The following is a 14,012-nucleotide window of genomic DNA, read 5'->3' on the forward strand; positions in this document are numbered from 1 at the left end:
AGTGTAAATTAGTCCAACCATTGTGGAAGACAGTGTGGCGATTCCTCAAGGACCTAGAAACAGAAATTCCATTTGATCCAGCAATACCATTACTGGGTATATATCCAAAGGATTATAAATCGTTCTGCTATAAGGACACAAGCACACGAATGTTCATTGCAGCACTGTTTACAATAGCAAAGACCTGGAACCAACCCAAATGCCCATCGATGACAGACTGGACAGGGAAAATGTGGCACATATACACCATGTAATATTATGCAGCCATCAAAAACGATGAGTTTGTATCCTTTGTAGGGACATGGATGAACCTGGAAAGCATCATTCTCAGCAAACTGACAGAAGAGCAGAAGATCAAGCACCGCATGTTCTCACTCATAGGCGGGTGTTGAACAATGAGAACACATGGACACAGGGAGGGGAGCACTACACACTGGGGTCAGTTGGGGGGAAACAGAGGAGGGACGGTGGAGGGTGGGGAACTGGGGAGAGATAGCAAGGGGAGAGATGCCAGATGTAGGTGATGGGGAGGAAGGCAGCAAATCATGCTGCCACGTGTGTACCTATGCAACAATCTTGCATGTTCTTCGCATGTACCCCAAAACCTACAATGCAATAAAATAAATGGGAAAAAAAAATTAAAAATAAGAAAAAAAAATTTAAGAAAATTAGGAAAGCAATCTCATTTACAACAGCACCAAAAATAACACAACGAAGAATAAGCATAACTAAGAAGGTGAAAGACTTGTACATAAAACTAAAACACACTGAGTAAAGAAATTAAAGACGACAAACAAACAAGCATTTCATGTTCAGAGACTGAAAGACTTTTAATACTGTTAAAACGTCCACACTACCTAAAGTCATCTACAAATTCAATGCAATCCCTATCAAAATCCCAATGGCATTTTTATAGAAATAGGTAATAATTCTAAAACTCGTGTCAAACTACAAAAGACCATGAATAGCCAAATAAATCTTGAGAAAGAACAAAGCTAGAGGCATCATACTTCTTGATTTCAAAACATATTACAAAGATACAGCAATAAAAACAATATACTGGAATAAAGATAAGACATACATCAATGGTACAGTACAGACAGCTCAGAAATAAATCCACACATTTACACTCAACCAATCATCAAAGAGGGTGCCAACAGGGGAAGGACAGTCTCTTCAACAATTGGTGCTGGGGAAACTGAATATACACATGCAAAAGAAGCTGGACTCTTAGCCCATACAAAAATCAACTTAAAATGGATTCAAGACTTGAATATAAGACACGAACTGTAAAACTCCTAGAAATAAACATAGGGGACAAGCTTCATGATATTGGTCTTGGTAATGATTTCATGGCTATGACATCAAACGCATAGATTTAAATAAAAAAGCAAAAACTAAAAGCTTATACATAACAAAGAAAACAATCAACAGGGTAAAAAAGCAACCTGAAAAATGGAAAATAGTTGCAAATTATATATCTGATAAGAGGCTAATCTCCAAAATATGTAAGAAAGTCATACAACTCAATGGCAATAAAACTAATAATTCAAAAATGGGCTAAGAGCTTGAACAGATATTTTTCCAAAGAAGACATGCAAATGGCCAAGAGGTATGTAAGAAATGGTCAACATTATTAATCAGGGAAAGGTAAATCAGAACTACAATGAAATATTATCTCATGCCTGTCAGGATGGCTATTATCAAAAAGACAAGTGTTGGTAAGGACGTAGAGAAAGTAGAACCTTTGTACACTGCTGTTGGGAATGCAAAACAGTACAGATTCTGTGGGAAACAGTATAAAGGTCACTCAAAAAATGATAAATTGGTCGGGCCTAAAGCCTCATACCAATAATCTCAGTAACTCAGGAGGTTGAGGTGGGAGGACTGCTTGAGGCCAAGAGTTCAAGATCAGCCTGGGCAACAAAGTGACACTCCATCTCTAAAATGTTTTAAAAACTATTTGGTTGTAGTAGCACATGCCTAGAGTTCAGCCAGTTGGGAGGCTAAGGCAGGAGGATCACTTGAGCTCAGGAGTTCAAGGCTGCAATGAGCTATGATCATGCCACTGCATTTCAGCCTACACAACAGGGCAAGACCCTGTCTCTAAAAACAAAACAAAACAAATAATTAAAAATGGAAAAACCACATGCTCTAGCAATTCCAAAAGAACTGAAATCAGTATTTCAAAAAGGTATCTGCACTATTCACAACAGCAAAGGTGTAGAAACAACCTAAATATCCATTGTCAGATGAATGGATAAAGAAACTGTGATACATACATACAATGAAATATTATTAGAGCATCCAGTCTTAAAAAAAAGAAAAAAAAAAAAGAAAGAAACTCTGCAATATATGATAATATGGATAAACCGCAAGGACATCCCACTAAATGAAATAAGCCAGTCACAAAAAGACAAATATTGCATGATTCGACTTATATGAGGAATCTAAAACAGTCAAATCATAGAATCAGCAATGGAATGGTGGTTGCCAGGGACTGGAGAAAAGGAGAAAGAGTTACCAATCAATGGATATAAAGTTTCAGTTAAGCAAAATGAGTAAGTGGTAGAGCTCTGCTGTATAATATCATACCTGCTGTATTTATACCGTATTGTACACATAAAATTTTGTTGAGAGTAGATCTCTTATGACAATAAAACAAAAAATTAGGCTGAGCATGGTGTCTTACACCTGTAATCCCAGTACTTTGGAAGGCCAAGGCGGGTGGATCATGAGGGTTTAGAAGTTTGAGACCAGCCTGGCCAACATGGTGAAGCCCCATCTCCACCAAAAAGGCAAAAAATTAGCTAAGCATCCTGGTATACTCCTGTAATCCCAGCTACTTGGGAGGATGAGGCAATATATTGCTTGAACCCAGGAGGCAGCGGTTGCAGTGAGCTAAGATCACACCACTGCACTCCAACCTGGGCGACAGAGCAAGACTCTGTCTCAAAAAATAATAATAAGTTACGCAATCATGAAACTATTTATTTTATTGACTGATTGATTAACTGATTGACTTTTGAGACACAGTCTCACTCTGTTGCTCAGGCTGGAGGGCAGTGGCATGATTTTGGCTCACTGCGACCTCTGCCTCCCAGATTCAAGCGATTCTCATGCCTTACCCTCCTGAATAGCTGGGACTGCAGGTGCGCACACCACCATGCCTGGCTAATTTTCTGTATTTTTGGTAGAGATGGGGGTTTCACCATGTTGGCCAGGCTGGTTGCAAACTCCTGAGCTCAAGACCATCTCAGCCTTCCAAAGTGCTGGGATTATAGGCATGAGTCACTGTGCCTGGCTATGAAACTGTTTTAAAGGATTCGAAAATATAACCCTTCATCTGCTAGATTTGCCCAGTCTATTTAATGGGCTGGGCCCAGTAGCCCACACCTATAATCTCAACACTTTGGGAGGCTGACGCAGGAGGATGGCTTCAGTCTAGGAGTTCAAGACCAGCCTGGGCAACATAATAAGACCTCCGTCTCTACAAAAAAATTAGCCAGGCGTGGTGGCATGCACCTGTAGTCTCAGCTATTTGGGAGGCTGCGGAGGGAGGATTGTTTAATCATGGTAGGTCAAGGCTGCAGTGAGCCACGATCATGGCATTCCACGCTGGCTGGCAACAAGCAAGATCCTAACAACAATAAAAACAACAACAACAAAAAAAACAATGTATGGTGTCACTGGCTTAGAGAAATGTAATGTAACATGAAAAAACAAAGTGCAGGAACACCACTCCAAGTAGTGAAAATTTGGAAATTAGGATTCTCAGACTTCTAGGCTTACCCCAAGGAAGGCAAAGCTACTGACAGGCCAACAACAGAACTTACACTGAAATCACCGAAGTTAGGCCCGAAAAAAAGATTTTTAACATTTCTTTTACTCCTAATGTTACACATTTTCTTCTACTCCTGTTACATTCTAATTTTAACCAGTAGACCAAGGTTTTATTCGAAACCGCAAATGTTACTCAAAAAGTAATTTTTTTAAAAGTTGTTTTACCTCTTCAATTTCATAACATTAAAATATATTTTTTAATATTGCTTAGATCCACCAAACATGTAAAGTGGTGATATTTTTACTCTAAATCACAGGTTATCCTTTCAATTCAAAGAAGACAACCTGTAAACAAGTTTGTAGATTTATGAACAGCTACCTTCAGTAATTCAACATTAATCTCTAGTTTACCAAATATTCAACTTTTATTGTTTTAATCACAGGTCATCTTACAACATTTCTGAATTCAGATCTTTTCCATAAATAACAAATGCCAGCCTATACATTGTAAAAATAAAATACTTCCATAAAATATTCTGAAACCAAGACCTTTTTAGAAAAAACAAATATTTTCATAAAATATTAATCAAAATCAACCTTTGAGGATTAAAAAAAAATAGCCTCAGAAACAGAGAGGGTCAAATAATGTAAGATTTTTCAAGGCAAAAGATGACTGGTTTATGCCATAAAGAAACCAAACTGAAAAAAGAGGAAAGAGAAAGAGGTGTGTGGTGGCATGAGGCTGTAGTCCCACCTACTCAGGAGGCTGAGGCAGGAGGATCCCTTGAGCCAAGGAGTTTGAGGCTGTAGTATATGGTGATTATGCCTGTGAATGGCCACTGCACTCTAGCCTGAACAACACAGTGAGACCTTGTCTCTAAAAAGAAATTTTTTTAAATAAGAAGGAAATAGGAAAGAAAATCAGATATCAATCACCTGGTCACAAAAAGTTACATACTCAGATAAACCACCTATAAGATAAATAAGCCCAGGTTAAGGAAGTTGGAAAGAAAATACCTTCTGAGACTAAAGAATCCCAAATAATGCAACCACACATACACATTACAGCTTCTCTCCCTAAATTGGCATAGTCAGCAAATACAACAGGCACTCTGAAATCAGGTAGTTTAAAGTAAATTAATACAATTGCCACATAGGTAGCTAACGCTGGAAATATAAATTAGTCTAACATTTTTGGAAGGCAAACTAGCAAAGGATCAGACAAGATTATCTTTAAGAGAACATGGAGGCGGTGTGGGGGCAGAGGCTGGTGACACTGTAGCTCTGTACAAACTCTAAAGTACAAATAGCAAATCGGTTTTATAGGAACTCAGGCCCATTGACATACTGGAACACTAAGCTAGAAGGCTGTCAGGCTATTTGAACATACACAGAGTGAGGAATGACTGCCAAACAGACAGAAAAAAAAGAATGATAACACCTTTTTGTCCAGTAATTATGATGATAAATAATCATGCACACTAAAACCTTAATCATTCACTAATTCTCATGACCAAAGGCATGATGAGGTGGGGTATTGTAACCAGCTGTCCCAGGTTTTTGGCCTCCCCTGCCCCACGAATGGGCAAAGAGGCCCTGGAGGTGCAGCAGGCTTGTTTAAGTAAATATTGGACCCAAAGTGTTGGGCAGAAAGCAATTTATTAGGAAGAGAGAGAGAGAGAAAAAAACAGGAGGGAGCACACAAGCACTTCCATGCTGTCCTGGAAGGGGATCCAGAGATGGAGTCTGTATAGGTAAGGGAGTAGTGGGGATTTTAACCCCAGAGTTACTCTGGCCCTATTCAAGTTCTTGTCCAGTGAGAACTTTTCCAAACTTCCTCTGGAGTGATTGATCTTCCACTCTGACGCTGGACTGGCTGCCTGGTTCGCAATAGAGGCCCTCCTTCTAAGGCTTTTGGCGGTCTTTTGAAACAAAGGAAGCTCACCTGGGCTGTCTACCTTCCCACGAGGGAAAGTCAAACAAAGAACTCTAGGTTCCGGGATTGGGTGGGGTAATAGAGGTATGGTGCTGGGAAGCTCTTGCTTTTGAAACCACGCCCTTTGTGGACCCGGAAAGAGAAGCTAACATAGTCCCTCAGTATGGGACAGGGGAGAGATTAACATCTTTCAAAACCTGTTCCCATGTTCTTACTTTTTTTTTTTTTGAGAGAGGGTTTCGCTCCTGTTGCCCAGGCTAGAGTGCAATGGAGCGATCTCAGCTCATCACCACCTCTGTCAAGTGATTCTCCTGCCTCTGTCTCCCAAGTACCTGGGATTACAGGCATGAGCCACCACGCTCGGCTAATTTGGTCAGGCTAGTCTCAAACTCCCTACCTCAGGTGATCCACCTGCCTCAGGCTCTCAAAGTGCTGGGTTTACAAGCGTGAGCCACCGCTTCTGGCCCTCTTAATTTTTTAAATGCTGTACTTCTCTGTATTTTCCAGAACCTCCTTCTGCCATTTCCAATCTTCCCCCAGGAGCTGGAAAGGCCTGAGAATACATAATTATTTCAAAATCAGGCTGGGCATGCTGGCTGACACCCAGAATTTTGGGAGGCCGAGATGGGCAGATCACTTGAGGTCAGGAGTCGGAGACTAGCCCAGCTAACATGGTAAAACTCTGTCTCTACCAAAAATACAAAAATTAGGTGGGCATGGATGGTGGGCACCTGTAATCCCAGCTACTCAGGAGGCTGAGGCAGGAGAATCTCTTGAACCCAGGAGGCAGAGGCTGCAGTGAGCTGAGATTGCACCACTGCACTCCAGCCTTGGCGAGACTCTGTCTCCAAAAAAAAAGTTTTTAAATAAATAAATCAAGAAACCAGGGTTCAGAATAGTGACAAGACAATATTTGCTAAAAGTCTATAGCAACTTTCTGAAAAGCACCCACCTACAACCTAAGATAAATTATTTCCAACATGCTGGGCTGCAGCACTGTCTATCGACTGCAAAAAACTGATAAAAGTGCCACAGGCACCTCAGAAATCGCTTATCAGTCTCAGCAATCTTTATCCTGAATCTTTTCAACAGGATGCTCCAGGAAGGCAAGAGCGATTGATCAAATTACTTAGGAGATGAAACCTACATTCCATCCTTGTTCAAATCTGACAATAATTAAAGGTAATCACTTTAAGTTTCAATTTAACAGGGAACATTTATTGAATGCTTACTAGGTGCTAGATACTGTTCTCTAGAATTTTATGTTTTCCTTGTTTAATCCTCAAAATAACCTCAAAAAATTGGTACTATAGTTCTCATATTTTACAAAAAGGAAACAGAGGCACAGAGATGTTAAGAAAGTGTCTGAACTCTAAAGGAGATGTGCAAATGGCCAGTAAGCACAGGAAAAGATACTCAGCACCATTAGTTACATGGGGAAACAAATCCTAGCAATTAGATAACACATCACACCTACTAGGATGACTATAATTTTTAAAGTAAGTGTTAGTGAAAATATGGAAAAACTGGAACCCTCATACATTATATACCCTCATACATGGGGATGGAAAATGGTACAGCTGCTGTGGAAAAGTTTGGTGGTTCATCTAAAAACTAAACATTAAATTAACGTATGACCCAGCAATTCCACTCCTGGGTATATATCAAAAGGAACTGAAAGCAGGGACTCATAAAGATACTTGCATGTTCATTGCACCACTGTTCATAACAGCCAAAAGTAGCAACAACCCAAATACCCATCAACAGATTCATGAATAAACAAACTGTGGTATATTGATAAATGAAAATTATTCACCCATTAAAAGAGATTAAGGTCAGGTGTGATGGCTCTTGCCTGTAATCTCAGCACTTTGGGAGGTCAGGGAGGGGGATCTCTTGAGGTCAGGAGTTCTAGACCAGCCTGGGAAACATAGAAAGATTCTGTGTCTACTAAAAATTCAAAAAATTAACTGGGCATGGTGGTGCATGGTTAGCGATGGTTAAACAACATTGTGAATGTAATTAATGCTTCTAAATTATACACAGTTATACCTCAAGAGATATTGGGGGTTCAGTTCCAGACCACTGCAATGAAGGGAGCAACACAATAAAGCAAGTCACATAAATTTCTTTGGTTTCCCAGTGCATATATAAGTTGTTTGCACTACACTAAAGTATATTAAGTGTGTAATAACATTATGTCTTAACAAATATACCTACCTTAATTTTAAAAAATTGACTAAAAAAATGCTAATAATCATTTGAGCCTTTAATGAGTCACCGTCTTTTTGACAGTGGAGGGTCCTGCCTAGATGTTAATGGGTGCTGACTGATCAGAGTGATGGTTGCTGAAGGCTGGGGTGGCTGCAGCAATTTATTTATTTATTTATTTATTAATTATTTTTTGAGACAGAATCTTGCTCTGTTGCCAGATGCCAGGCTGGAGTGCAGTGGTGTGATCTCGGCTCACTACAACCTCCATCTCCTGGGTTCAAGCAATTCTCCTGCCTTAGCCTCCCAAGTAGCTGGGACTACAGCCATGTGCCACCATGCCCAACTAATTTTTTATTTTAGTAGAGACGGGGTTTCACCATGTTGGCCAGGATGGTCTTGATCTCTTGACCTCGTGATCCGCCTGCCTCGGCCTCCCAAAGTGCTGGGATTACAGGCGTGAGCCACGGCGCCCAGCCAGCAATTTCTTAAAATAAGACAACAATGAATTCTGCTACATCAATGGACTCAGGTCCTTTCACAAAAGATTTTTCTGTAGCACACAATGCTGCTTGGGTAGCATATTGCCCATAGTACAATTTCTCTCAAAACTGGTGTCAACCCTCTCAAAACCTGCTATTGCTTTAACAACTAAGTTTACGTAATATTCTAATTCCTTTGTTGTCATTTCAACAACATTCACCATATCTTTACCAGGAGTAGATTCTATCTCAAGAAACCACTTTCTTTGCTCATCCATAAGAAGCAATTTGCCATGCTTAACTTTTATCATGAGATTTCAGCAATTCAATCCCATCTTCAGGTTCTACTTCTATTCTAATTCTCTTGCTATTTCCACCACATCTGCAGTGACCTCCTCCACTGAAGTCTTGAAACCCTCAAAGACATCCATGAGGGTTGGAATCAATTTCTTCCAAACTCCTGATAATGTTGATATTTTGACCTAATCCTACAAATCACAAATGTTCTTAACAGCACCTAGAATGGCGAGTCTTTTCCAAAAGCTTTTCCATTTACTTTGCCCAGATACATCAGAGGAATCAGTATCTATGGCATCAACGGCCTCATTAAATCTATTTTCTTAATAATAAGTCAAAATTATTTCTTGGATCCACAGGCTGCAAAATGAATGTCGTGTTAGGAGGCATAAAGGCAACATTCCTCTCTGTGTATACTGGCATCAGAGCTCTTGGGTGACCAGGGGCATTGCCAATGAGCAGTAATATTCTGAAAGGAATCAAACAGTAGGTCTCAATGGTGGGCTTAAAATATTCAGTAAATCATACTATAAAAAGATGTTCTGGCATCCAGACTTTGTTGTTCCATGTATCAAGCAAAAACAGAGTAGATTTAACATAGTTCTTAAGAGCCTTAGGATTTTCAGAATGGTAAATGAGTACTGGCTTCAACTTAGAGTCACCGGCTGCATTTGACCCCTAACAAGAGAGTTAGTCTGTCCCTTAAAGCCAGGCACTGACTTCTCTCTAGCTATGAAAGTCCTATATGGCATCTTCTTACAAGATAAGGCTGTTTTGTCATTAAAAATCTAGCTGGGTGCAGTGGCTCACACCTGTGATCCCAGCACTTTGGGAGGTCAAGGTGAGAGGACAGCTTGAGGCCAGGAGTTTAATATCAGCCTGGTCAACACAGCAAGACACCATCTCTACAAAAACTTAAAAAAAAAAAATAGCTAAGCATGTCAGTGTGTACCTACAGTGCCAGCTACCTGGGAAGCTGAGGCAGGAGGACTGATTGAGCCCAGGGTCTTTGAGTTTAAGGCTGTAGCGAGCTATGAATGCATCACTGGACTCCAGCCTGGGTGACAGAGCAAGACCCCATCTCAAAAAAAAAAAGAAAGAAACTATTGTTTAGTGTAGCTACCTTCAACAGTAATCTTAGCTGGATCTTCTGGATAACTTACTACAGTTTATATATCAGTACCTGCTGCTTTGCCTTTCACTTTCATGTTATGCAGATAGCTTCTTTCCTTCAACCTCATGAACCAACCTGCTAGCTTTAAACTTTTCTTCTGTAGCTTCCTTGCCTATCTCAGCCTTCCTAAGAACTGAGAAGAATTAAGGTCTTACTCCAGGCTTTGGCTTAATGGAATGTTGTGGCTGGTGTGAGCTTCTATCTAGACTAAAACTTTTTTCCATATTGGCAATAAAGCTGTTCCACTTCCTTATGTATTCATTCAGGTAGTACTTTTAATTTCCTTCAAAAACTTTTCCTTTGCATTCACAACTTGGCTAGCTGTTTGGTATAAGAGGCCTAGCTTTTGGTCTATCTCAGCTTTTGATATGCCTTGCTTTCTAAGCTTAATCATGTCTAGCTTTTTATTTAAATAGACATGCAACTTGTCACCTCACTTAACCAACCTTAGAAGCCATTGTAAGGTTAATGATTTGTCTAATTTCAATACTGTTGTGTCTGAGAAAACAGAGAGGCCCAAGGAGAGGTAGAGACTCAGGGGAACAGCAGTCAGAATACACACAACATTCATCAATTAAGTTCTCCATCTTATATGGGCGTGTTTCATGGCCCCTCAAAACAACAGTAACATCAAAGATCACTGAGCACAGTTCACCGTAACACATAAAATAATAATGAAAATGGTTGAAATACTGCAAGAACTGGCAAAATGGGGGAGAAACATGAAATGAGCACATTTTTGCACATTTTTGGAAAATGGCACCAACAGACTTGCTAAATGCAGAGTTGCCACAAACCTTCAATTTGCAAAAAAACACAATATCTGCGAAGCCCAATAAAGTGCAATAAAATGACATAGGCATGTGTTTTTAAATAGTCAAACCAGCAAATCTTATGTTTTATATATTTTAACTTCAATTTTTAAAAGTTGACTTAACTAGCATACAGTTAGGGAAAACCAGTATATGCCGATAAAGAATTTGAGAGTTTTTGATTAATTGTGTTAGTGCTAAATTCATTTACCAAAGATGAGAGCCCACTATGTAACTCAAAGGCTGGAGTGCCCAGTTATCACCACATTACCCTTTAGGATATTCTACACATGAGCTGTACAAGTAAGATTAACAGTATGATGATAATTACAAATTTTCTTTTCTTTTCTTTTTTTTTGAGACAGAGTCTTGCTCCACCGCCCAGGCTATATAGTGCAGTGGCATGATCTTGGCACACTGCAACTTCCGCCTCCCAGGTTCAAGTAATTCTCCTGCCTCAGCCTCTCGAGTAGCTGTATTTTGTGTTTTTAGTAGAGACGGGGTTTCACCCTATTGGTCAGGCTGGTCTCAAACTCCTGACCTGAGGTGATCCACCCGCCTCAGCCTCCCAAAGTACTGGGATTACAGGTGTGAGCCACCATGTCCAGCCCGAAATTTTCTTATTTGTACCCTTAACATTCCCAATTTGGGGGACATTTAGAAAAAGGCAGAGGTTATAGGGTTTATATTTTAATTGAATATTGGTGGATGTAGGTCATAGCAATTTGCTGATAAGGTTTACTGAACTGCTTCCACAGATCAAGGGGCTCCCAATGGCTTGTATGATAGCATACTCTTACTAATATGACAAAATGTCTGAGCCCACTGAACCTAAAACTGCAGTGGAAATAAAGGGTGCTGTAGAAATGTTCAAAGAAATAAACTTTCTACAAATTTAAGTGTGACAAGTGGATTAAGCAGAAAGCAAGTGGACACTATATTCATTTTCCATACTACATGCCTAAGCTCAGCTAAGTTACAGATTGTGAATAACTGCAAAGTTTCACAGAACTCTTTGGTTAAAAAAGTCAATTTCAGGCTGGGCGCGGTGGCTCATGCCTGTAACCCCAGCACTTCGTGAGGCTGAGGCGGGCGGATCATCTGAAGTCAGAAGTTCGAGACCGGCCTGACCAATATGGTGAAACCCCATCACTACTCAAAATACAAAAATTAGCCAGGTATGGAGGCATGTGCCTGTAGTCCCAGATACTTGGGAGGCTGAGGCAGAATTGCTTGTACTCAAGAGGCGGAGGTTACAGTGAGCCAAGATCACGCCACTGCACTCCAGCCTTGGTGACAGAGCAAGACTCCATGCCTGGAAAAGAAAAAAAAAAAAGTCAATTTCAGAAAATATTAATTACTTTTGATGAGCACAGAGTCTACATTTTCGTTTCTGTAGTTGGCACTTAAGTATAAACACCAAGGTAATACAAATCCTAATCTCCTGCCCTAATAGTTGGACTCTCTTTCAAGATTATCAACAGAAAACAAACTGAACCTATTAAGAATACCTGGAATTTTGGAAATCAATATACAAATCCAAAACCACCACAGAAAAGTATGTTTACTTGGTTCTTTAACAAATTTTCATTCGGGACCAACACCTTGGTTCATGCCTGTAATCCCAGCACTTTGGGAGGCTGAGACGGGCAGATCACTTGAGGTCAGGAGTTAGAGATCAGCATGGCCAACATGGCAAAACCTCATCTCTACTAAAAACACAAAAAATTAGCCAGCAATAGACAAGTCAGACACAATCCCTATCTTTGCGGAGCTTACCGTCTAGTAAATGTAAGAAGCCATAAATAAATAACTACACAAATATTTAATTAATTGTGGTAAGTACTATGAAAGAAATTATACCAACTAAGATGAGTCTTCAACTGGCTGTATGATCTCAGACCTCATCTTCTTCAGCTGTAAAACTAAGGGGTAGATTTGAATGATTTCTTCTTTGTTTTTTTTTTTTCTTTTTCTTTTTTTGGACAGGTTCTCACTCTATCACCCAGGTTATGCTGTGGTATGATCACCACTCACTGCAGCCTCGACCTCCCAGGCTCAAGTGATTCTCCTGCCTCAGCCTCCCAAGCAGCTGGTACTACAGATGTGGACCAGCATGCCTGGCTAATTTTTGTATTTTTTGCAGAAATGAGGTTTTGCTATGTTGTCCAGGCCGGTTTTGAACTCCTGGGCTCAAGCCATCCACCCATCTCGGCCTCCCAAAGTGCTGGGACTATAGGCATGAACCACCCTATCCGGCCCTGAACAATTTTTTAAGATCCCTTTATATTAAAAAATTTTACAAACCTAGAAGTATAAAGCTTTGCTTCCAGAGTCCCTTTGTCAGGATATTTACATTTTTAGAATCTATCAGCAAAGCAATACAGTACCCATCACCCAACACACGAAGGTTTTTTGGTAGAAAAACATAAGGTTAGATGTTCAGTAATCTCTGCTGTTACAAAAGGCCAAATTCCATACATTAAATATATTATGATGTTGTAAACGAAGCTTGTCCAACCTACAGCCCAAGGGCCTCATGAGGCCCAGGATGGTTCTGAATGCAGCCCAACACAAATTCATAAACTTTCTTAAAGCATTATAAATTTTTTGCAATTTTTTTAAAGCTCATTAGCTATCATTAGTGTTACTGTATTTCATATGTGTCCGAATATAATTCTTTGTCTTCCAATGTGGCCCAGGGAAGACAAAGATTGGACACCCCTATTGCAAACTAACTTATAAACAATAATTGGGAAAAAAAGTATGTCCATAAATATCTGTATGAATCAGAATTACTGTGATAACTATTTAAAATGCACATTCCCAGGGCCCAACCAAGACCTACTACAGAATACCTCAAGGTCAGGCTTGGAATCTGCTCTTTTGGAATCTGCTCTTTTTGGTAAGTTTCTCAAGTTAATTCTAATATACACTGATGTTCATTCTACTCAAAACAGAATGAATAATATTAGAAGTGGCTTCTGAGAAAAACACTTCAGGACAAGAACTATAATAAGCCTACCTGTGTAGCTTTGTCCCTCATGCAAGGGGTAGCTTGCCCATGACTATCCCGAGGCCAGTGCCCAGCAAGATATGGCGCAGCAAGAGTATCCAGGGAGGAAGTGCGTCGGATGATACTGGAGGGGCTTGAAGAAGGCTGTCGTGTTTTCTCACCTAGATTTAAGACAAAAATGCTTGTTTTAATAAAATAAGTTAGGAAAGAAACGAAGCAGAAACTAAGTTCCAAGACTCCCAGTAAGGCAGATTTAACACAATTTTATATACAGTTTTTTCCTATATATACATATTTATGA

General features: G+C 39.9%; 1 protein-coding gene across 1 annotated transcript in view; it reads right to left on the minus strand.

The window, feature by feature from the left end:
• Positions 1-14,012, minus strand: part of FAM117B (family with sequence similarity 117 member B) — a 131,529-nt gene that overhangs the window by 64,177 nt on the left and 53,340 nt on the right. The window contains exon 2 of the mRNA XM_032278622.1: positions 13,721-13,872. Coding sequence (XP_032134513.1) covers positions 13,721-13,872 — 152 coding nt within the window. The remainder of the gene's footprint in view (positions 1-13,720; positions 13,873-14,012) is intronic.

Source organism: Sapajus apella, unplaced genomic scaffold, assembly GCF_009761245.1.
Source record: "Sapajus apella isolate SASKATOON/1434 unplaced genomic scaffold, GSC_monkey_1.0 scaffold10, whole genome shotgun sequence".
In the NCBI taxonomy this organism is placed as follows: domain Eukaryota; kingdom Metazoa; phylum Chordata; class Mammalia; order Primates; family Cebidae; genus Sapajus; species Sapajus apella.